Genomic DNA, 25637 nt, shown 5'->3' with positions numbered 1-25637 from the left:
ATGTTTTTGTCTGAATATTCTCTGAAGACCATAATCAAAGAATAGAGATAACTGAAATTGGGAAAGATATTAGCAGGGGGCCCTTCAGATCAATGCTAGATCCATTTTGATTTAAAATCCTAATTAATAATATGGAAGAGTGGTTAAAGAAAGTATATCAATAAAATTCACAAATGATCCTAATTTAGAAGGTGAAACATACATCCGAGTGAACAGTGTAAATATGCAAAAGAAACAGATATTTTAGAAATTTCAGGATGAATGAAATGAGATTATCTTTGTACAAAAGAAAATTTGATTTTAAGATCTGTTTTTAGTAAACATTAAAAAGCTCAATAAATATCAATGATAATATATGTCCAATTACAACTTGTCATAGTACTATACTGATAGTAACTGGCTGCAGGACTGAGAAAAGTATCAGAGAATATAGAAGAATAATCTATCATTTTACTTGTACATATATTTTTATTGATGATACTTTTTATTATTATGACTAACTAGGCAGTTTAGTAAGTTGGTTTTTCATTATGGTCAATACAGTAATTTCTTATTTTTAGGCAGTATAGTATTATCTTTAGACTTAAGAATAATTTATTTAAAATATGATTTTGTTTTTAGTCTTTTCAAACCTTTATTATTAAGGGAAAATTTTGATGGCCATTATATCTAATTAATTTTCTTACTAAAGATTGTAAGTAGAAAATGTGTATAATGTCTACCAAAGCTGAAAACGGTTACTATTTAAGTATATTAGTCATTCATAGTCACAAAACCTGCTGTTTCTTTTCATATACACCCTTGAACAGTAAAATACCCTGGCCAGCTAAGAGAAACTTTAAGAAATATTCAGTTACTTCATTAAGATGGAGCATAAATACATTTTTTTGAGAAATACTATTTATACTTTGAGTTACAAAATTTATTAAAAACATTTAAATTATAGAAAAATAACTTTTATTTTTAAAGTTTATTCACTAAATTACAGGATTTGTATGAACCAAATAAAAAATAGGTACATAGCACATGGTGGTGGAAGGTATGTCATCAATTTTGATAGCATGTACATGTTTAGACATTTGTGATATATAACACTCTTTGCTATAAATTTCCTTTAGAAAAAAATAAAACATCATCGTTTAGACTATAAATGTAAAAATGCTTATGGTGCATTATTCCACTCCTTATGGTTAAGGACAGAATGCAGACATGCCACAATAATGTTTTTTATTTCTACTGTTTGAACCATATTAATGAGAACATCATTTTGGAGAACTAATTATTTCTATTTGTCTTGTGTCACACTTTCTAATTCCTCTATATTAGCACAGCCAAAGCAAATTAATTGCTTTTCCAGCAGTTGAACCTTGTCCAAGAATGAGCTCACATTCCCTTCCAGTTTCCCTGTTTCTGGGAGTGCATTGTGTCAGAAATTTCTCTTGATACTAAACATAGTCTAGAGAATATCTTTACAGATTTCTGTGCACTCGCTTGATGAAATTTATAAGTTTAAGTGACCCGCCAGGAAAGATAAAGTTCTTAGCTGCAAGATTATACATCAAAACAGTTAAAGTGAAATTAAAATTAAATGAATGAATCTCACTGAAGCAAAAAAAGCAGTAATTAATGGTTCCCTTAATTGTCTTCATAAAATATTTGCATGGGTCTAATTTGCATAATTTGCATGTATTAATTAATCTTTCAAAGGAATTTTGTGCTGAGAGAAGCCAAAAAATCTCTTTGTTTTATTTAACATCTAATGAAATATTTATCTTCTTTAATGAACTTCTCATCTTCATTAAAATAAAAATTGTACAAGTTTGTATGTTTTAAATGTTTTCATAATTGAAGCATTCGAAAAATCTCTTTAGACTTACAACAGCTGAAAACAAACACATTATTTAGCATTCAGTATCATTTTAACAACAGCAACATTTTTAAAAAGTCTAATTTTGCTTTCTCAAGTGGCAAAGCATTTGGTAAATGAATAAATGAATTAACTACTTAGTTTTAAAAGTATGACTTTCCAAAGCCTAATCATTTCTTTCAATGGTAGTGTTATTTTTATGGCTGAAATAGTGGGTAACTAGAGGGTATATATGAGAAAAATCAGTATGTTTAATTGTTTGGGAAATGGTTCATTGGTTACAAATATTTTAGCTGGTTGAAAGAAATTACTCCATTAAAATCCATTTGCTATTATTAATAACTGCTAGATTGATTGACAATATTTCCTGGCAGAAGCTATGCACTTCCAACTTTATTCTAAATCTGACTCCTAGAGATTTGCAGCAGGGGTTTCTCTTCTCACAAACTACGAGATCACAGTAAAAACCTAGAGACGTGCCTTGGAAGGGATGAAATCCAAAATTTCATTAAGTACCAAGTAGTATGAATTCAAGAGAACTGAGGAAGAGTGTGAGGAGAGAGCCTGGAAGTTAAAAAGATATAAGGGGAAAGAAATTGGTGGCCTATTCATTTTGATGTAGTGAAGAAGAACATCAAAAATATATATACATATATTTCTTCTATAAAGAAGAAAGAAAATCAACTAACATTTCAAAAGCAATTTATAATTTGCTCAGCCTTTTCGCATACATTATTTTTGTTGATCTTCAGGGCATACCTATTTTGTACTATTTCAGGAAACTGAGGCACCTAGAGGTAAAGCAAATTGCTTGGAATCAAACTGAACTCGGGACCTCTGAGTCCATTGAAGTCCATATGCCTCACTCCTATACGATATCAGTCTTTTATCTCGTGATAATTTATGAAGTGGCTGTAAATGGCTAAATGTTAAACAAGATAATGAGAGTGGCATGAATTTATAAGGATTAAGATTCAAAATGCAAATATATAGTTCTTTCCATGTAAAGTTTAGTAATGTGGTAAAAGTCAATTAAATTGACTTTGATTTCTTGTAGGATTCATCTTTAGGAAAGTTAAATGACATTTCCATCAGGCAACAGTTATTTCTTAACTCTGCAACCACTCTCATAATTTGCAATTTCTCAGGAAGTTTTCTCTAATATAAAAAGAAAAATAAATTCATCATGTTACGAAGATGATTATTAATCAGTTATAAAATAAATGCCAATGCTGATTTTTCTCTACCATTAACATTGATAATTTGTTTAAATAGTTGATTTCTAAAGGATTGAAGTTAATATTAAGATGACAGAGTCCTAGGAGAGCACTGGCAGAGTGAGAGCCATGGTCTAATGTTAACACTCACTACAGTCATCAGTGTTGTGGCCCCTGTAACTCACTTTAACCGCTAAGACCTGCTCTGTTACTGATATGTTCATCCTGTGAAAATGGCAAAGACTTCTAATTACTTATGAGTGTACACACACACACACACACACACACACACACACACACGGTGTATCCATGGGTCCATCATGGATGAGTGGATTCTGGAATCAGACTACTTGGGTTCAAATCTCCATGCTACTGTTTATTAACTGTATAACACTGATAGCGTAAACCAAACTTACAAAATGATCATAATATCCATGTTACAGAATTGGTATGTTGATTAGGTGAACTGAGATATATGAAGAACTTAGAATCTTGTCTGGTAGAAGCTAAGTGATAAAAAGAATTTGCTATTTTTACAGTTATGCACAAATTTAATGTAATGGTGCTTACAATAGTATTCATTTATGGTAAAAATTAAATATAATTTGAATGAAAAAAATTTTCTTAAGCCAATGAATATTTTTCCTGTTTTGACATATTTTTTCTTTTAGCATGTTCTAAGGTGAAAAATAAAAATTATATTCACCAGATTTTCCAAAGCATTTAAAAAATTAATGACAGTATGGATTGCAATATTTATGTCAGTTTAAACAACATGGCTTAAGGAAATTTATTTGCAGCCACACATTCTGTATGATTATTTATCATTTTTCCAAATTAAATAAAAGATAAACAAATTATTTTTGACTCATTTAATATGGAAGCATTAGAGCTTCTTAATTTTTTAAATTATATTTTGGCAAATTTCTCTTAATACGATTGGTATTTTCATATAGTGTGGAGTAACTGCAGACTCTTTTAATTCATATATAATCATACTCCAGAGATAGTAAATCTCCAAACATAGTTCCACTTAAGCTTACTAATTACACCTATAAAACAATGAATGATGGCTACAAATTATTGGATCCGACTCTCATTCTTTATTTATTTCTCCCTGGGAGAAAGAGCACTGAATGAAAGATTTTAGACTATAAATTATTCCCATACATAATCAGATGTGCTGTGTTTAACTTTGATTCCATACTATGGTTTTACATTTACTTATGAAATTCCTATTCTAACAAATTAAGAACTAATATGATATTTATAATAAAATGACATTTACTTGTATTAAAAATTTCAATGTCTTTATTTTTTCTAAATGGCTTTTACTGGTTACTGTAATTTTAGATCTATCTTGTTCCAAGTTAAAGTCTTTTGACTGGTTTTTATTAATTTCTCCAGCAAAGTCTTATGAAATGTCACAGTCTAAGCCTTATCCCTGGTTAAAAAGAAATCTTACAAATGAGAAAAGAAGATTAGATGTAAGACGAGGATGGAAAATACATTCATCTTCTAAACCTGGATTCTAGCCAACTGTTGCCCAATGGGACCATAAGCTTAGTACTATTATATTTGTTTTCTGAGAGAACTCAGAAATACACATTTTTATGTAAAGTTATAGATTAGAAAAAAATACTGTGGAAGCCTGAATGAGATAAATATTTAGTTATCTTCTGTAAGACAGAAAAAGTTCTTGTGATCCAAAAAAACTCATGGCATATCAGACATGAACATATAAACCAAATTAAAAATAGCAATTAAGTCAAAAGTAAAGAGAACAGAACTCCTTGCTTTTTAGAATAAATGTAACTTCCCCTAACTGCTTTGAATTCAAACTTACTTTTGAGATAATGTTTTGAGGCTCACATCTTTTTTAAAATTTATGCAATTCAGATTAATGCCATTGTGTTAGGCATTTAAGTGATATGATTATTGCATAGGATTAAAAATGCTTTTTTTTTTAATTTTGTAAATTCTACTTCTTAAATCATTAGAATGAGAACCGTTTAAAGAAATTATAGAATGTACTTTAAAGGGTTGTTGAATTATATAATATAGCCAATAGACTTTTATTTCCCTAAGAATTCAGAACCAATCTTGGTTAATATATCCAAGTGTCAGTGAATGAAAAGAGTGAAGTAAATGTGTTAGATAAAAGGAAAAATGTTAATAGCATGGCCTTCTATAGGCCTTAGTTAATAGCATATGGGTATGGTCTATCTTTTTTGGAATATATTTCTTACTATTCTTATGTTTCCTGGGTGAGATCTCATTGAGATGTGTCATGTAATTGCACTAACTTTCCAAGAGTTATCAGCAGCAGAATTAAAATATGGCTATAAAAATCTATTTCTCCATTTATATTATTTCATTATTTATAGATATTTTATTGTATTCCTACAATGAGGTTTTAAAATGCAGACAAAATTCAACTGGTGACTTACTGCTCCGTGTTAAAACTACCAATATAGGAAATGAGAAGAGGTGGCCCCATTTCTCTGAACTGATTTGGGTTCAAACTGGGCAGAAACCTCCTCACTTGCTCTCAAAAAGTTACCATTGTCAAGTCCAAATTCAGGGCATGGGATTGTTCACCAACAAACCATGGCTAACACTCCAACAGATCATCCATCAGAAGAAAGTGTAAAGACATAGAATACGGGCTATGGTGTGAACAATAGAGCAAACCTCATTTCAATTAGAACTGGGAATAGCATTTAGCTTAGTCTTCACATTCTCTCGTCTCATGATTTCACATCCACAACAAAAGTCTCAACTGACTAAATTCAAAAATACTGATAGCTTTTATCTACACAGTAGAAATGTTATGAAAATTAATGCTTGAAGGGTTATAAATAAATATACAAAAATTAAGTGGACATTTTTAGGAGATTTATATACTTAAGTTCCAGTATAGCTAATTTTTTTGTAGTCACATAAAAGTCAATTTCCTAAATTAATGTTTAAATATTTAGTTGGTAGTTAATTCCCCACTTTGAACACAAATGCAGTTTTTGATTGCCTTGTCTTGAATAGTATTTCAATATGATTTCTTTTCCTTTGTGAGAAAGTTAGAACATAGGCATCTATTAAATCCCAACAATCCACATAGAAAGACTGTGAATTATCACAACTCAGTAGGCTTCATTGCATGTTATTTTTACAAAACAAAGAGAATATATAAACCTTCCTAATTATTTTCTTAATATTACAGATTTATAGTCAACAAAGAAGTGAAATTTTATATCATAATTCCAAAGCTATATGGGCTTTTATATTTTAACACTTGGAGTGGTGCTTTAACATGAAATATTAGGAAACAGGTATACATGCGATTTTAGCAATATTTAATGTAATCAATGACAGTAGAATTTTGAGACTTGAAAATAATGACTTTTTTTTTTTTTTTTTACTTTTGGCAGTATTTATGATTTCTGAATAAAATGAGTTACCAATGTGACAAACGTACGTGAATATATAACACTAGACTTCTTTTTCTCTTTTTTGTGCTTTTAATTTTAGTTTTTTCTTTACTGTGGTTTTGTTGTCTTCTTTATAGCACTAACTGGAGATTTCCATTTTCATATGTTTAGTCTAATAAATAAAAAATAATATATAAAGTGATATCATGAAGGACAGATCTAGAAGCTCCAAATCATGACATGTAAGTTATAATTGCCAGAATTGCCATTCTTATTTCCTTCATGTAAATATTTTTCATCTGATTTCTCTTCCTGAAACCCCTCTGCAACTGCAACTGTGTAAAGTTGTTGCTGTGGTGTGGAATGGGAAAAAACATAGATAAACACACTCCTCCCACAAGTCAGAATGCTGTCAATGTCCTCTTCTGAGAAACATCTCATGAACAGTTTGGGAGAACAAAATTTTAAAATGACTGTCTGTGAAACATGAATATCACTTAAAAATATATATATCCTCTTGAATTTTCAAAGTCCATGTATTTTAGTATTTTAAAGACTCCAAAAGTCTTGAGTTAAAGGTAAACAATGTCTTTCATTAAAGTCAGTTTATTTGACTGGAAAGTTAAATTAGCATTTCCTGAAATCATCTGACTACAAAATCATTTTTATTGAATTAAAAATAATAACATCTCATGGAGTGAACATCTGCACACTGTCTCTTGTAACTAATCCTTGTTAAATCTATCTTATAACCAATTCACTTTAACAGAGGCTTCTACACTTAAGTGCTGGGGCCAGAAAAATGCGAAAGACACAATATCTTTACTAAATAATTCATAATCTAGTGGGGCATACAGATACAGAAATAATTTTAGTAAAATACATGTTAACTCCTATTGATTAAGCTGTGGTTGTCATGGTGTTTTTCAGGGGGTAGTAGAAAGTATAAGTCAAATTTTATTTATACAAAAATATAAAATATTTATACATTAAATTTAATTATATGAAACAAGAATAAATTTAACAAAGCAAAATATGACCATATCGTGTATACACATGTCTTTATATTTATAAAGTAACATACTCTACAAACGTTTTAGGTAATATTCTGAAGTTTTTCCAGTAGAACTCATTTTTAGCTTTTATGTTAATAAGAACTCACTAGCACACTATTGGAAACATGTATTCAAGACCTAAAAATAATTTAAATCTGAAATTTATAATATTTGATGATTTTTTTTCTTGAAAGATGTAAGAGATCTATTATTCTTTTAATGAAGTAATATTTTGATCCAGTGCCTCTGAAATGTAAACAATTACTTTCAGAGCACAAATAAAGCAATAAGCTCCATTTGGGTGATTAGTGAAGATTCATTTAAGTCTAGACATGTAAATGTAAATCTTCTGAGAAGACATATTATTGACATATTTTAAATAATATTTGTAAACAGAAGAGAAATAAATATCATGGCTACTTCTGAGTATGGTATTAGACAGTTTCCTAAATAATATTTATTAAAATAAAGACCTGGTCTCTGTTGTTTTTGTCGCTCATATCGATATACTGAATCTTAAATCTAATAGAAATCTTGCATAAGAGATATTGCTATCAAATGAGAATAAAGATATGAAAAATGTTCTAAATTCAGAAATCAGGTAATGAAGATTCAAGTTCTAATGTGCAAAGAATAGAGTGGGAAGTGCACTTGAAATACAAGAGGAGAAAATTGTGAGATTTAGAACAGGAAAACAGTAGTTGGTAGTTTGAAATAGATAATCTAAGAAAGAGATCCAGGCTAGAGTAAATGATGATGAATTTGGCTTGTTACTTTTGGGTTTAATGAAGGAACTTAGGTGAATGAATATTGAGCTAGGGTTTTAATGTAAGGCAGTTCGACTGTGAAAGCCAAACAAGAAGTATTACCTTGGGCAACATTAAAGCCATGTGCTGAAAATACAGAATCTCTTTCCGTAATCTTGATATTGTAATTATTCTAAAAGGCTAGAGTGTCAACCCAACCCCCACCTTACAAAGAACAGATTATAATAAGAATAACAAATGCAGCATTAAGAGCAAAGTATATTCAAATAGCTAAGAGTTAAAACATTTCCTGAACACTCTATGCCATCCTTATTTGTAATGAATGATTTAATATTTTTTTTACTAGAGAAAACATAATGTAGCTTTTTTTTATGGCAGTTAGAAAGAATGGATTACTAGTGTTGAATTTTGTCCATTAAAGTGAATGTAATAAAATAGAGACTAAAAAATTTACAGTGCTCGATTATATACATAAAATTAGGATAGAGAATGCTAAAAATACATAGTGGTATATTAGATAATTCATATTTTGACTTATTTATTTTGCAACTTTGTCGATTCTGCAGATTTTACCTATGACAAACTGCCAATTCGACTCTTGCATTAAGAGACATGTATTTTTCATGATATTGTTTCATATGGCAATGTTGAATATCAGTCCTTTCAAGTAATCAAACTACATTGAAAAAAATCATAAACAAAAAAGCAACAATAATTTACTCTTATTGTTAGCTTTCCCTCTGATGCATAGATATTCTTTGTAATCATTTGAACAGTATAATACATTCTTATTTTAATGAAGGTAAAATTAACTTATTCTTGAAATTTGGTAAGTAAAGGAAAAGTGCTCATGTAATAGTATTCTGAATTATCACAACAAAGTGTGTGTTACAACAAAATAATACTAGTCCTACACTATAAAACTTTAGAGCATTGTGATTTTTCATTACATAGGCATTTGGTAATGAAGCTATCAAATGTCTGGTAGAGTCGTAGCATTTAGATTCTCAACCAAGCACTGGGCTAGGAAAGAACCTGTTAAAAAGGCTGCAAAAGGTTTTGAACTCTTCATTCAGACACCATGATGCTATCAAAGATCTAATGGAAAAACAGTCAAAATTCATTATCTAAGACTTACGAGTTAATATTCTTATAATATGCAAGTAAGTTTTCTTAAAAAGAGAAAGAACTGCATTCTGCCCATTTGAAATGAATCAGAGATATTAAGATAAACTAGGGATACTTAGATGAATAATTTGGTTTTGTCCAAGTGCAACTGTGAATTAGCCCTAAACGTAAAAGTGGTATATAGTCTGTATGGTAGGAAAATAAAGATTTCATTATGAAGTTGTTTTGACGAGATCCTAGCTGAGTTCCTTAAATTTATAATGCTTCTCAAAATGAACCTTAATTCAGGATATAATGATTTACATGGTGACATAAGTTAATTTTATTCATGTCACAATTGCTAGTGATGGGAAAATAAGGCAATACTGACAGTAACCACAGCCACAAGCTATTAATTTTAATGGAAATAGTAGTCTGTGTTATAAGACCAAGAGTAGAATTTCACAATGGGCATTAAATATACATACATCAGCATTTATCTTCTTTCCAAATGTATGCACATTTATAATAATATACTTTAAATGTTTATTTGTATTTTTTGTGTTCATTTTTTGAAATTCAATTAAAGAAATTCAGCAATCTCATGGAATTTAATATATGCTGAGGCCAAATTAGAACTTACAATAAATGTAAATTATAAGTCTAGAGTGCTCAGATGTTTCCTGAAATTCTTTGTGTCTATGGAGACAGAGACAATTTGTAAAATGAAAAGTTATTCAGCATTGCATAATCTTGTGATAGCACATTTTGTCTTTTTTTTCATTGTTTTCCATTTTAGAAAGCATTTAGTGTCTTACTAAATTTGTTATTGTTTGTGGCTGTTTTGTTGATATTTTCCTGATCAATTTGCAAAAAAGTATGTCTGTTTCCTTGGAAAACATGCAATATAATAAACAACAGCTTCAAATATTACCAGATACCAGAATTAACCAATCTGAACTTGACCAGTTGCCATGTCTAAATCAAAGGTTGTTTGGGGACATTAAAAAGATTATCTGGTTCCTTGCTCAAACTAATATATTTCTACATGATTTTAATAGAAAGTCTAGAACATGTGTTTTTTTATTTTTCTTTTTTAGCAAATAGTAGTTCATTAAATGGTTACAAGTTCAACAGTATGGAGCTATACAGTATCCTGGGATGGTTATTTCTGCCACACTGTATCAGGCGATCTGATACAATCATAATTATTATTATTCTGAAACAAATTTAATATAAGGAATAGACTATTGATAATGATCATTATTTTTTATAACTGAAAAGGCTACCATATGTCATGAAATAAAATGACCAATCTTTAAAGAAAACCTATTTTTTTATTCCCAGTAGAATCAAGGTTCCCTAAGGTAATACAAGTATTTTTTACTTATACACACACACACACACACACACACACGACCAAACAATTTTTTAAGTGTGAGAATAAATATTATGTGATTTACAATAATTTATTCCATTAGTAATAAATCAGAGAGTTTCTAAAAAATTATTTTGATATAGTAAGACAAGAAATGCTGCTCTGAGAAACATGCCGGTTGGTTTTGCTGTTTCTCTGAAATGCAGGCAACCCTCCAGGAGAACTCACAAGGTGGCTCGGTGAGTTCACATGCCCCAGAGTTGGGTTATTAATCTTTTCTGTGTTCCAGAAGAAAGCAAATTGAGATATACTAGAACACTGTAAGTCACAAGAACTGAAAAATTTACCTGTGACATTAACCAGCATATTTTTTTTCTAAAGGAAGGCATATTAATTAGGTATTGTGGCACAACAAATTACTTCAAAACTTCATGGTTTAAAAGATATGTTACCTCACAATTTCCGAATGCGTGGGATCTGGAAATAGCATAGTTGGGTCCTCTCCTTCAGGGTCTCTCCCAGGCTGCAGTAAGAAGTTGGCAGGGGTTGCAGTCATGCCTGGACTCGACTGAGGTGTGATCTACTCCCAAGCTTACTCATGTGGCTGTTGGCATGCCTCATGTCCTCAAGGGAAGGATGTTGGACTGAGAGCCTCGGTGTCTTGCTGGTTTTCAGCCAGAGGCCATCATTTGTTTCTTGCCCTATGGACTCGTCATAGGACAACTCAGTACATGGTAACCTGCTTCTTCAGATCAAGCAAATGAAAAGATGCAGAGAGGGAGTGAGTCTGCCAGCAAGATGAAAGTCATGGGTTTTTATAATCTAATCTTGGAAGTGACTTCCCATCACTTTTGCCATATTTTCTTCATTAGAAGCAAGTTACTAGTATAAACCATACTTAAAGGGGATGGGGATCACATAAGGATGTGACTACCAGGAGGCAGGAAGCATTGCTGGCTGTCTTAGAGGATTCCTGCCACAGAGGGCTATATGGAAAGTAAAACTGTTAAGTTACTCTAACAAAGAGCTTATGTAATTCAGATATCTTATGGCTCAGGACTATCTCTAAAGGTAGAACAGATGTCCACATCAGTCTTTGAAGGTAACACATCTTTGGTTGTCACTTCATGGGCATTTTCCAAAACTTGCCTGAATAACTCTGCTTTCTCTGGGCTACATTTCTGAACAAATACTACTGATTCTCAGATTCTTTCTTTAGATATCATAACTTCTCACATCTTTGAACTGGCCCCTATGTGTTAATTTTAAAGTTTATTTTATAGTGGGCTATGTTATTTAATAGCATGTAAATACTATTCTCACCCACACACTGTCTAAATGCATTTGATGATTCCTTTAGATAAGATATAAAGAAAAGCTATTCTCCACAAAGGTGTTTTTCTTTTGTTAAAAAAAAATTCTTATATTTATTGAAAAAATTTTGAGATATTTCACAGAAGCTTGTCGATTGTGGAGTTTAGCACTAGACCAATATTTTGGTTCTGCATTGTATAAACATGTTAAATAAAGTTCTAGAGATTTAGATACAAAATGCTAAACTTTTAAAAGAAAATGATCATTTTTCCCCCCTCCAAACTTAAAAGAAAATTACTAGGGTCTGACAAGAGCTGCCCTTCTAATTGCCACCTTTGCTTTTTCCCAAGAGATGACACATACATTTATTCTGAACACTTAATTTATTCATTGATGATTTTCCCTGTTTCTTGAAGTTCTGAAGGATACACATGATTGATTTGAAAGATCCTTGTTTCCCTTCTCTGTAGTATCTATTTTATCAAATAAGAGATCACTTTTTTTCTATGCTCCATTTTAATTAGACACAGTAGATAATTTGTCCATTCATCACTCTGGTTCAGATATGCCTGCTAATGATTATTTCCTTCCATCCCTGTTTCTTAGTCTCCTTTCCCCCAGAAATGTACAGAAGAATAGAGAAAGTACTAAAATCTCATTGTGCTTCACTTTACTGAAACTGGGAAGTCTCACCTTCCAATCAGGGCAAGGTAACCTAAGTGCAAAGTACCCCATTCTCACTTGCTGATACATTAACCACTCTGACGGTTTGTAGCTTCTTACTAATAAATACTTAATTAGAACACACATGCACACAACTGCTTTACCAAAGCAGACCTACCAGCAATATAATTTTCCTTTATTTACAGAAATAAAACAAAACTTTTAAAGAGGTCTCTGCTCTTTTTGGTTTTGTTTCAAACAGTTAAACAGACAGTAATTTCCTGATACCAAAAAATGCACATTAGCATACACAGTCCTAACTAATAGGTAACAGTTAAGTAAAATTCATAAACTTTACAATAGTAAATTTGCCATTAAAAAACAATGGACCAGTATACCAGAATCCAGCTTATGTCCACTGCCTCAGTCCAGTAAATTTCACAAATCTGAATCTGGTTTTCCTGGAGAACTCTCTAAAGAAAATCACTAAGCATCTTCTTACTATCTAATATTCGAACAGGACTTCTCAAAAGCCTTGTTACTAAGCAGAAAACATCCCTACCTTGAGAATACAGTTCATTTAATCAGTGAAACAGTATATATAGATAGTGGAGAGTGTTAATCTTCAACATTAATAAATATCTGATATTGGTGATTTATTAAAATTGTATTTCACTCAGGCAAACTAATTTATTGTCTTAATTTGTACTTGAAAAAAATACTTATAAAAAATTTCAAAAAAGTATTGAAACTTTCATATACTCTTTAGTAAGATTCATTTATTATTAATATTTTGCTCACATGTACTTTATGATATTCTCTCTCTGAATACTATTTTCCAAATAATTTGAGAGTAAGATGTATAAATCATGGCCCTTTATTGAACTTACCCATACATATTTCAGGTGATATTTACTAAAAATAAGGATGTTCTCTTATACATAAACAGGGTATATTTATCAGCTCAATAAATATTTATTTGACATTACTTTTTTAATCTGACATTGAAATTTGAATTTTGTCATTTGACCCCTACCCCAAGCATGTCCTTTATAACATTTTTTATAGAATTTCTGAATCCAAATTAGGATCACATATTATATTTAGTTATCCTTTCTTTTTAGTCTCTTTGATCTTGAGCATTTCTTTGGCCTGTTAAAATTGATAAAATTGACATTTTTGAAAAATTTGGTCTTAATAGAATATTTCTCATTTTGCTTCTGATATTTCTTGATGATTAGGCTCAAATCATATATTCTAAGCTAGTATACTACCCAAGTGAAGTTGTTTTCTTCTTCAGGTATAACATTCAGGGCCATGTAATATTCACCTTCCCCTCACTTTTGATGTTAGTTTTGATAGTTCTGTCTGTATATTTTTATTGAGCACTTGCCAGTTTCCAGGCAATGTTCAAGGTGCTAGAAATACACAAGGTCATATGGTATGTTATCTGCTCTTAAGGAGATTATAGCCAGACTTTAATAAATTTCTCTAGAATAGTGAAGCTCTTAAGTGTTGGTGTAGTGACAACAACTTGGGGGACCGGAGAGTTTAGATCCTATGACAGTGGCTGTAACAGTGCCTAAGTTCTAATACAATATATGGGATCCCAATCCTGTGCACATGAGTATAGGATGATCATTCATGACTAAAATTTTGTCGGAGGGCTAATTTCTTAACATGAAGCATAGAATTGCCTGTTTCCTATTGCATAAGCAAACACTAGATAGTTTATGATGATGACTTTTTAAAATCAATTTTGCTTGGTTGTGGCCATGGAGGTATGGTTTTAAGAATATTTCATTCTAAAATTATGTCAATTCCTGGAACCACAAGGTGCTGATTTCTATCCCAGTTGGGGAAGATTCTTGAGTTACAGAATAAAAGGTCTTTAATATTCAGTAAAGCAGGGTTATCTTAGCCTTTGATCGTAAACTCCTCTCTGTCTACAGAGAGGACCAGCATCACAGTTGAGCCTGAAATTCAGGCAAAGGGTCTGTTCTTTAAGATACTAATAATAGCGTCATTTCTCAGAGGAACTGAAATACTACAAGCTGATCTAGCCATTTGGGAAAAGTATTTTGTGTAGGGCTGAAGTTGACTAAATAACTCCAGGCACAGTAAGATTAACCATAGCCATGTATAGATCTTGAAATGCCATCTCTTCAAATTCTTCAGTCCAGCTTTCATTAGTGGTTTGTTTGTTTAATTTCCCATTTAGAAAGAATGTTGTGATTAGATCTACTTGCCCAGTGATGATCCCTTCTAGCCCTACAATACCTAAAGCCTAGCCTCATCTGCTTCAAACTGTTAAATTTTCGAAGCTCAGGTTGCTCCTCAAGTCCTGTGCTTACCTGAAGTCTAATAAAAAGTCCCTCACATGAAAAAGACAGGATTTCACTTTCACTGTCTTTGTCTAAAAACATAGTTACCTTTTAATCTGTACATTATAGTTTTAGATGATCTTCTGTTCTCAGAACATGTTTTAAACTACACTGTGTTCTTTGAAGAGAAATGAAAGATATAAAAGAGATTCTTGATTATGTTTTTTTATGCCTTTGGTATGAGCCACAATCAAAACCATTACTTCATACTAATCTTGTAAAAAAACACGATGTTATCTACTCTGATTTCAAGTAAGCTGGGTCATATTGGTCCATTAGATAATTCATTACCTATGCTTGTGCTAGTATATTTTGATTGCACAGGCAAAATACATTTGTTGTGTTCTTTTACACACAGTCTGTGCCCACTCTCTAGAATAGCATCAGGTACTTATAGAGGAACTATTTGAAAGCTATTTGGGTTCTAGTCCTCTCTCACTTTGACCCAACTGTATGAGCCTCAGATTCTGTGACTGTAACCATAAATTACACAAAATTCAAAATCTGTTGCAACTTTTAGTTTTACTTTTTAATTACTTTTTAATTGACACACTCTTGAATATGACTTTGCAAATCACTTTTATTGTTCTTAACTACATTTCATGAGAAGAAATGATATTTATTCAGTATCCTCTTATAAAAGAGCCTATGTTAAACATCAATCTCTCTTAAAATATTTCTTATATTAAACGTAGACTTTGTGTCTCTGCTTCATTGCTTTAGCAGTAGCAGAATGTTCTTACTCTAAATATAAAATTATAAAAAAAGCAAGAAACAATATTTTCTTTAATTAACTTCTTCCTTTGGGGGTTTTACAAGAAGGGTTATGACTTGACAAAGATTCTTCCCATCTGTTTCTGTTTGTTTGCTTTTATTTTGACTTCCTTTCGTTGTCTTATCAAATATCACATGAATCATTAACATTTGTTTTCACCACTTGTTTTGGTTTCCCTTACTTCACATGATTAAGACATTATGTTGAGAGAGGCTCAGAGCTACTATATTTTATATTAACCTAATATTATTTAAGTAAATATTAAATTTTCTAGATACATGATCTTCTGTGTTTGTCCTCTGCTTTGTTAATATTTTCTTCAGCTCTGAAATAGAGAGACATGTACACATGCATGTACTGTTTTGTGAAAGCAGCAAATTTTATTAGATTACAAATGTCTGGCTATAAGTTTTGAACAAACAGATGCAGTTTTTAATAAAGCTACTTCCTAACAGGAAGCCTTTTGTGCAAAAGATATGTAAGAGATCCTTGTGGATGTATGCAGGGGAGTTCAATTCAAAATTGGAATACATATCTATTTGCATATTATGTGTTACCTTTCACTAGCATACTCCCTTGTTAATGATTTTACATTAATGAAATAATTGGATTTCTTGTGTCGCCCAACTAAGCAATTTGAAATTGTTCCAATTTGTATGCCCTCTTCTAATATGAAATTTTGTTGTGTAATATGATCGTTCTCTTGAACAAGTTTCATTAGTTTTTAAAGTAACTGATCAAGCTATTCAATATTCTAGTTTTAAATATGAATAAAAGCTAAATTCTACATCTGTCTACATGTATTAGACATAACAAATAAATACATATAATAATACCTACAAAAACATTAAGTCATAACAATAGATTTAATACACAAATAAAACAAACCTGGAAATTTTGTAATAAATTCTCCATTTCTCTCTCTTTGCCACAGATAATAAATAACACATAGAATCTATATACTTAATGGTTTGATTTGATCGTTTCTACTTTAATATTAAAAGGTGAGGCCTATTTTTTACAAGGAATTTAAAATTTTTCTTCAGCTCATCTGTAGATCTAAATCTGCATAATAATAATAAATAGCATATGAAAATTCACACCTGCAATAAACTATTCGGTGATCTAGATACTTTCTTATATACCAAATTATAGCTGTGAGCATCAAATTACAATGAACTCTGGAACTATTAGGAATTTGTAATTTAAACAGTTTCACTCAATCCTTACTCCCAAGTGCTTTTAATTAGAACAGACTTTTTAATTAAGTACTCCCATGCACAAAGTATAGCTTGATGATTTTTCTGTCACATCAGCCTCCTTTACAAAAACAAATAATCTTGTGTTAAAGGAAGATATTTTCTCTGAAACCAAACTATAAGAATTCTGATTCTGATTTCAAATGGTTCAGTTGAGGCTCTGAATACTAAAAGGAAGCCCTTGTCACTGGGATGACAGCGAGGAACAGATCCACAAGGAGTGACACTGATAGTACTGAGATGCATAAGAGTCGGTCCTTCCCCTCTGTGAGTCAGAGACATCAGATTTCCCCCAGTGATCGTCCAGTTGCGTTTTAGAGGAAAGTGACATAGTAGAATGGGCATGATATTTGGATCCACGTAAATATCAAATCACCTCACTTTCATTTGCTAGTTCTGTGAAAATGTTCAAGATACTTAGCCTTTTTGAACCTTAACAGCCTATTTGTAAAAGGCATTAAGAATACCTATTTTGTTGAGTTGTCAGGAAGATTAGATTTATAATCTATAAAGTGCCTTGAACAGAACAGGTGCTCAGAAAATGTTATCTATAATGTTAATAATGATTGTTGCCTTTATTGCCAATTTACTTGATCTTAAAGAAAAGTTCTCACCCATTTGAGATATCAAGGACCAATTGTTTGGTAAACCTGGCTCAGCATCAGGAACAAACAGGAAAAACATTTTTCCAAGGCCAAGGCATACATAAATAAAGACAATATAGAAAATAGTGGGTAGGTGTGAGATAGTCTAGGTAAAAAGTAATGCACAAAGGGTAGCCCTTAAAACAAAGCATACGAATAAGCTCTCTGAGTTTTGAACAGCACCGAGTAATGAATCTAAGCCATGGAAACACTCCAGAGATTCCAATGAGCTCCATCCTGTAACTTTTTTTTTTTTTGCCAGGCCCTCTGTATGGCCCCGTGGCTTTGCTTGCTGTTTGAACAGTCTGGGAAGGAGAGATTATTGGAAGCATTATTATATAACGTAAACACACGGCATGGTTTGAACTATTGGCCTATATGTCCTTTCTAACATCCTTGCCATTTAACTTTAACTCAGGTGGTTTGTTACCAGAGGCCTGAGCTAGACCTATACTCCCATACCTGAGAGGCCTCTCGTTAGCTCTCTGGGTACATCCACACATGGCTGTTTGCTGTGTGCTGCAGGACTGATACTGTAACTTCTCTGGAACAACATAAAATTAGTTAAAACATTTTTTTTATATACTTTGAATTATTCATAACTGTTTCAATAAAGATGAAAAAATTATAAAGTAGAATTGCTTTGTAATTTAGACTCTGTAGACAAAGGAAGAGAGAGTCTCTCTTCTAGAGTCTGTCCGTGCCTGGTGTATTTCTGTTTGCAGTTAATTATAAGGCAGATAATCTCAGATGTCTAAGTATTATTTAATCAGAGAAATGCCTTAATTGTAGCAAGTGGGATTTATTTTATAACTGGTATCTTCAGTGCCTGATGCATTTGTTCATCAGTTAGGAGCATTAGTCAAAAATTTAAGGAGACATTTATTAAAAGTGGAATTATAGTAGGTCAGATACTGAGCGCACAAATATAATGTATATAATTTCGATAAATGTATTTTATAAATGATCTATAGTAAAGATGCTTTTGAAATAATTATTGTACTATTATTTAAAAATTTAGTTTAGTCTTTAAAATTTCTAACATACAGATAATTATTTTTATTGCATAAGCATATTAATTTATTTCTCTAAAAGTTTAGCATTTAAGACTGCATTAAAACTTTTAAGGAAAAAAAAGTTTGAGGAATCATTCTGAAAAGCATTTTCATTCTAATTTTTATAAGGAAAGAGATATGGCTGCTGCTTTTGTGGGTCTCATCTTGTAGCAAACTCCCTTATGTAATTTCAAAATGAAACAAGAGCTATTGAGTTAATTGTTAAGGTGCTTGCAGTGGAGAATAAATAGAAGAACTCCATTTAGAGAAGTTCGATAGACGAGAACAGGAAAGTAAGTGAGTAAAGAGAAGGTACTTACCTTCTAGGCTTCCAGAAGGAAGAACAGGCCTGAACAGGAGAGAGCTTGATGTGCCGTAGAGTGCAAAGGAGAACTAGGGTTACTGAGTAAGCAGAGAGTGGTAATAGATAAGATTAGAGAGAAAAATTAATACCAAATTATATGGCACCTTTTAGACCTGGGTGAAGAATTTGGCTAGTGAATCTTTTAAAACAATTATTTACCCTTAATGAATTATTTTTATACATCCATTCTTCACTACTAGAGTCTTTCTACCCGGTATGACATAGACATCACAGAAGATTAGAAAACTATTTTTCAAGACTTTAATTTGTCTTTAATGTACAAAGATTTTTAAAAATCCATAGTGAGCACTGAAATGTTAATTTTCAAATTATTACTTGAAGCAAATTATTACTTTTCAATGGTATTATGAAAGACCTCACTTAATGAAATTTGAATTTTGGGAAAGTTGAGAATGTCTCTTTACCTTTTCTAATCCTAGAAAACATTGTCTATTTTTTAAAAATAACAATGAGAAGGATACTACCAACATAACTGAATCCACAATAGAAATGATGAGACAACTGAAAGGAGAAAGTAGGGATAAATTAATGAAAAATTTAGTAAAAGTATCAGCACTCTATTTTTTTTCAGTTACTTCTGTATTTTCTATTACTAGATTTTAAAAAATTATGTTGCTTTCTGCAATAAAAGTTATTAGGATCAAAATTATCTTTTAAAGGGTCCAATTTTAGCCACAAGATACTAAGTGTGTGAAAGACTGGTTTTATTTATTTTTATGATGTCAAGTCTATTAGGTTTATTTACAAGGTGAGTAATTAAAACTCCTGCTAAGCTGAGATTTGAAATAGTTATATTTTAGTTTATTTATATAATGTAAGTACAAAAATCATAGGTTTGTCCCACAGGTGGCTGCAATTAAACCAATCAAACAGAAGAAATTAAGCCATGTTTTATGCAAAACAATAAATATTCCGCAATAGGTTAATGTGATACTCTCATGTCCTTAGAAATTTTTATCAAAAATATATGGCTTTGGTATTGATATTCGATTAATGATTGATTTAGAAAGTATCTCTAATGAATATTTATAATAGCCACTAATGAGTTATATTAATATTTAGTATCAATGAGAGACCATCGTTAGGAGCCAAGAAGTTAATATTTTTAGACCACATTTCTAGGGTGATTGTTCAACATAATTTTTGCATGCATTTAAGTCACTGTTCAAAAATAGAGTTCAGTTAGTTTAATAATATATTTTATTGGTGATTCTTAGATTATATCTTATATCTGAAGGTATATTTTAATTAAGGGGAGCAGATATTCATTGTGATCATTAGATGTTTCATATATTGAGAATAACTCTGATATGATTATCAAACTGAAAAACTAGAATACTTAGAGACTTTCAAGTAATGTCATCATTATCCTTAAAGTTGAACTGGATTATTTTTAGAGTCAACTAATGAATACTCGACACACCCTATTAGAAATTAGTCACTATAATACTAAGCTCATGGACATTCCTGACCATGTATTGTGTTGTAAAGATAACATGAAACTGATTCATTTATTCGACACATATTTATTGAACATATACTAGGTGCTTGGGATATATCAATGAGCAAAAGAGAGTTCTGTGGCATCCTGGAGGTAATATACCAACCATACAAATTAGGCTAAGATAAAACATATGATAGGAATATAAAATTTGGGCACATCAATGTTTCTATGAAATAAAATGATTTAACGTTGATTTTAGGTTTCCTATTAATTACTATATCTACAACAGAGTATGTAAAAGCACTCAATTTGCTTAATGTCGAAGGTGAGATCTGCAAATATTTAGACTATCTTATCTATTTCCTGAAATTACTTCAGGTTATTTCTGTTACCTTATATTTAAATTCTTGAAGCTACCAGACATTTTGCAAACATTCACATGGCAATAGGCATTTTTTAAATGTTTGGAAAGTTTCCTTTCTGATTACCTTCTACTGCAAGAGTTGAAACTTGAAATTTAGACATATTTTACACAAACATATGTAAGTTTAGACCACATCACAAAGTGGACGATTTAGAGGGTGTTACATTTGAGAAATAGGTTTACATTTTGTTTTGTTTTTTCTTCTGGATTTTTAATTTCCTATTTCTGCTTCATTCAAGTGCATTTATTGAATGTTTTCAAGATTTAATTTAGGTTTTTTTTCACATAACTCTGTGTTTCCTAACTGATAAAAGTTGAGTAATGTATTTTCATCTTAACATTTAGTTGTTTGGTTAATCTCACTTCAAGGGGGAAAGGTTATAGTCCATTGATAGTGATGAAATAATCTAGGTGGCTTTCATGTGAATAGCAACAAATGTGCACAATAGTTACATTACATAGTATTTTTAACAACGCTGCTAAGGAGTGAGATGGGAACTCAGTCTTTCGTGATGAAGATACACCTGAGCGCATCCAGAGAAAATTTAGTTCTGCAAGCTTGAAGGAAGTAATTGTCATTCAACAGAAATCAACTAGCTTTGCATATCAGTAAAACACACACATACTCTTATCTATTTTTCTGAGTGCTCTGGAACTGATATCAAAATACCAAATATATATTTATGAGAACTAGAAATGCTATATTCTTTTGGATCACATAAACTCAATGTAATTATGAAATTAACTTTGAGAATATATGGAAAACGTAACTTCCTAAACAAATGAAGACAATAAAACCCACCAAGTCTATATTAGGCTATGTAGTTTTGATATTCACATTTGTGTTCCAATTGTCACGTCATTAATTATTTTTATTATTTATTTTTAGATGGAAGACTGTATTTGAAAACTACTGTCATGTACTGAATCTTTCCTGTTGAAGAAATCCATGTTGTAGTAAAGAACTTTGCAGTCAGACATTCGTCATTGGAAAGTTCAGAAAAAAATAAAGTCCTTTTAAGGGAACTGCCTCAATTTTGTGTATTAATGTTCTTTAAGTTTAAGTATTCTACAAAAAAAAAAAGTTTCTTCCATTGATTTTCATCTGTGGTTCATACCAGAGACTTGAGAATGTTTGTAAATGTATAAGTATCAAACTTCTTACAATTGATAACTGCACCTTTGCTGCTGGACACTTGTATACTGAGTTAAAGCAGGTCCGAATAGAATATGACCTAGCTTTGTTTTTTAATGGAATGAACCATTTTCCTCTTCTGAAAATTCTGTATCTGAGCACATCAAGAGACTCTCATAGCAGTGGTCACCCAGACTTGCAGAATTATGTCCTCCGGAAACCAGCAAGAACACTTGGAAATGAACTTGAAGGAGGCATAGAGGATTCCTTAAAAAAAATCAATACAATAAAGAGTAATATTCTGTTACATTCGATTTTAAACTCTCTAATTGTGGGTTTTATCCTGAAGATGTTTTTTTCACATACTTTCCAAAAGACCAACAAATGGATGTTGACAACAACCTAGTGAAATAACATTTTGCATATCTGAAAAGAAGCATTGAATATAAGCCAAAAGGTTTTGCTGAAGGTCTTTTTTCTTAAAAATATATAAATGTAACATGTTTTCATTCCAAACTGGTAGTAGTATATAGAATTTAAATAATAATGATGCTTCTTATTCACACTGTTGGTCACATGTACAGTATATAAACATAAAACATACAAGGAAGGTATTATGTATGCAGTAGTAAACTAGAGTTTAGGAAAATGAAAATTTTAGAAAATATGTTTTGTCACCCTGTTGGTCAGAAAGACACCTTTCTGGTTTTAACGCATGCAGGCATGTAAATATTTGTTTGGAGTCACAGTATTAATGAATGAGATCTTAAGCGTCTGGTGACATCAGAACTCTGTATCAGCCGTTTTTATTTGTATATTGAACTCTACTTAGTGCCCCAAACTGCACTATTGTGAATGGATTGTGGCTGAACAGTTAATCAAAACACCAGAAATATTTTTATATGTTAACGTCATATTATGTTAATGTTGCTGAAAAACAAAACCTAACAAACCCTTGATGTATCGGTCTAATACCATGTAGCACTGAGTGATAAAGTTAAAATGTGTCGTGCTTCCCACCCTGGTCAGAGGGAAGGGTGCCTACGTGTTATTTTCATTGTCTTTTTGAAAGTTACAGTATGTGTTTTCACTTTGTGCAAGTAAAGCTGGAAGTAAAGCTGCAAACAGTACTTATTACATAATGAAGTTACCTTCTCTTTGTTTTTACATATATGCAGTTACACCTTTAAAGACTGATATTATAAATCAGTGCAGTCGCTATACATTTTATGATTTTGCTGTCATCTTAAAATTTTATGATCATAATATTATTTATTACCATAAACAGTAAAGTCTTAAATGTCCAAGAAAACTAGTTTAAAATGTTTAAGGATAGTTCTGATTGGGTATTAATTATTTGGTTAAGAAAAAATATAGATATTCTGGCACTAAGCTTCTATAGTTTTTAGGTCTTCCTTGCAACACCAGAACATATTTCTTTTGTGTAGCTTGCTATTAACCAGCAAAGTCCATTTTTTAACACATTAAAAAGGGTATATATACGATTCCTATTTTAGCTTGCTTAAAAGGGAGCAATATTTTTATTTAAAATGCTGTTAGTAAATACTTTGTAGAAACTTGGTTTTCTAAGCATAGTTCTTCCATAACCGTCTCTTGTTTGAGCACAAGAGATTTTATTCCTAGTTGTATCTATTTCTTGTTTTTCCCTGTATACAGTCTTTAAAGGATTACAACACTTAAAATTGGAGGGACTTGTGGCAAGCTTTTGAATCATACATTTTTTGAAAGATTTTTTAAGAAACCTACAACTTACATATGTAGTAGAATCAGCCATTGCTCTGCTCCTTGCATAGGGTCACCTGTTAAGTAGGTTAAATAGTTTTAAAATACATACTTTCAAGACCTTTGAGAATGCTTTAGTGTTTGGTTTGATATAAAAGGAAATTTTAGCAAGGATTTTAAAAAAAGCTATCAGCTATATGTTAAGAGAGAATCTTACTAACATTGTTGTAAATATTACAATTCATGAAATGTTATTTTTAAGTCAGTAACTTAAGTTTTTTTCCCCCTTTTTTAGTTATACAGGTTGTTTTGGAATTTGTTTTTTTTTGGTTGTTTTTTTTTTTGTTTCTGTTTGGTATAAACAAGTAAAATTGTGCCCATTTTGTGGTTTCCATGCTTTTGTAATCCTAAAAATAGTAATGTCTAGTTGTTCTATAATATAACCACATTTGTGCTCTATGCAAGCCCTTGGACCAGAACATTCTCATCTTCATGTAGGACCTATGAAAATTGTCTATTTTTATCTATATATTTAAAGTTTTCTAAAAATGATAAAAGGTTATTACGAATTTTGTTGTACAAAATCTGTACAAAAAATCTGTTTTTACATCATAATGCAAGAATTGGAAATTTTTCTATGGTAGCCTAGTTCTTTGAGCCTGGTTTCAATGTGAGAACCACGTTTACTGTTATTGTATTTAATTTTCTTTTTCTTTTCAACAATCTCCTAATAAAACTGTCTGAAATCTCCCCGTGAGTTTATTTACAGTTCGTCTTTATTAAATTTTGTGAAATGCATAGCATTGAAGGAATATTTACTTTCTAATGGGAGGCATCTAAAAACAACATAAGTCAGCTCTTTGCAATGTGAGGAAACAATGCTCAATGATTTTATTTAACATGCAACTGCTTCTATCTCTAATATGAATTACTGTGGTGAAAAACATCATAAAAGCACACTCTGTAGTTATTGTTTAACAAGCAGATTTTCCATATTTTGTTTCTTGCCAGCTAAGCAAACTGCCCACATATACATGATTTATTTATGTACATTTCTCAGTTTATGAAGCTGTTATTTGTATCCTTTTCCTTTATATTCTTATATTCCCATGATTCTTATTTCACAAAGCTTTGTGCTGAATAATGTAAAGTAGACATGTTGATGGAACAAAATATATTATTCCCATATCTATGAGTGTATATTTGTGACTCTAACTCAGTGTTTTGCTTTTGATCTCTATCATTGGAAAAAATGCCTTTAGAAACTTTGAAATTTCAATATACTTTAATAATATATAAACATTTTAATCAATCCAAAATGCAGCGTTTGAAGAAATACTGGGTTGCTATCTCTGTGAATATTCTAAACATTCCCAAGAGAATGACAATGGATTTTTTTTTCTGTCTAAAGAAATTATTTCAATGAGTTAACAAATTATGATCTTTCCCTAATAAACACCAAAAATGTTTATGTGACCATTACAAACACATTTTTGTCTTCTGTCATCATATGTTTATGTCAGTAAGACTTGTACTAGAACAGCATACAGTCTCTGAATATTAGTGGAATTTGGTGATAATTTAAGCTTTTCC

At 31.1% G+C, this 25637-nt stretch overlaps 1 protein-coding gene across 1 annotated transcript in view; it reads left to right on the top strand.

Moving 5' to 3' along the window:
• Positions 1-24801, top strand: part of DACH1 (dachshund family transcription factor 1) — a 383360-nt gene extending 358559 nt beyond the window's left edge. The window contains 1 exon segment of the mRNA XM_039886825.1: positions 22056-24801. Within this exon segment, the coding sequence (XP_039742759.1) occupies positions 22056-22093 (38 nt within the window). The 3' untranslated portion in view covers positions 22094-24801.
• The last annotated feature ends 836 nt before the right edge of the window (positions 24802-25637 follow it).

Source organism: Pteropus medius, unplaced genomic scaffold (genome assembly GCF_902729225.1).
Source record: "Pteropus medius unplaced genomic scaffold, Ma_sr-lr_union100, whole genome shotgun sequence".
NCBI lineage: Eukaryota > Metazoa > Chordata > Mammalia > Chiroptera > Pteropodidae > Pteropus > Pteropus medius.
This window is presented reverse-complemented; position numbering and strand designations above follow the sequence as displayed.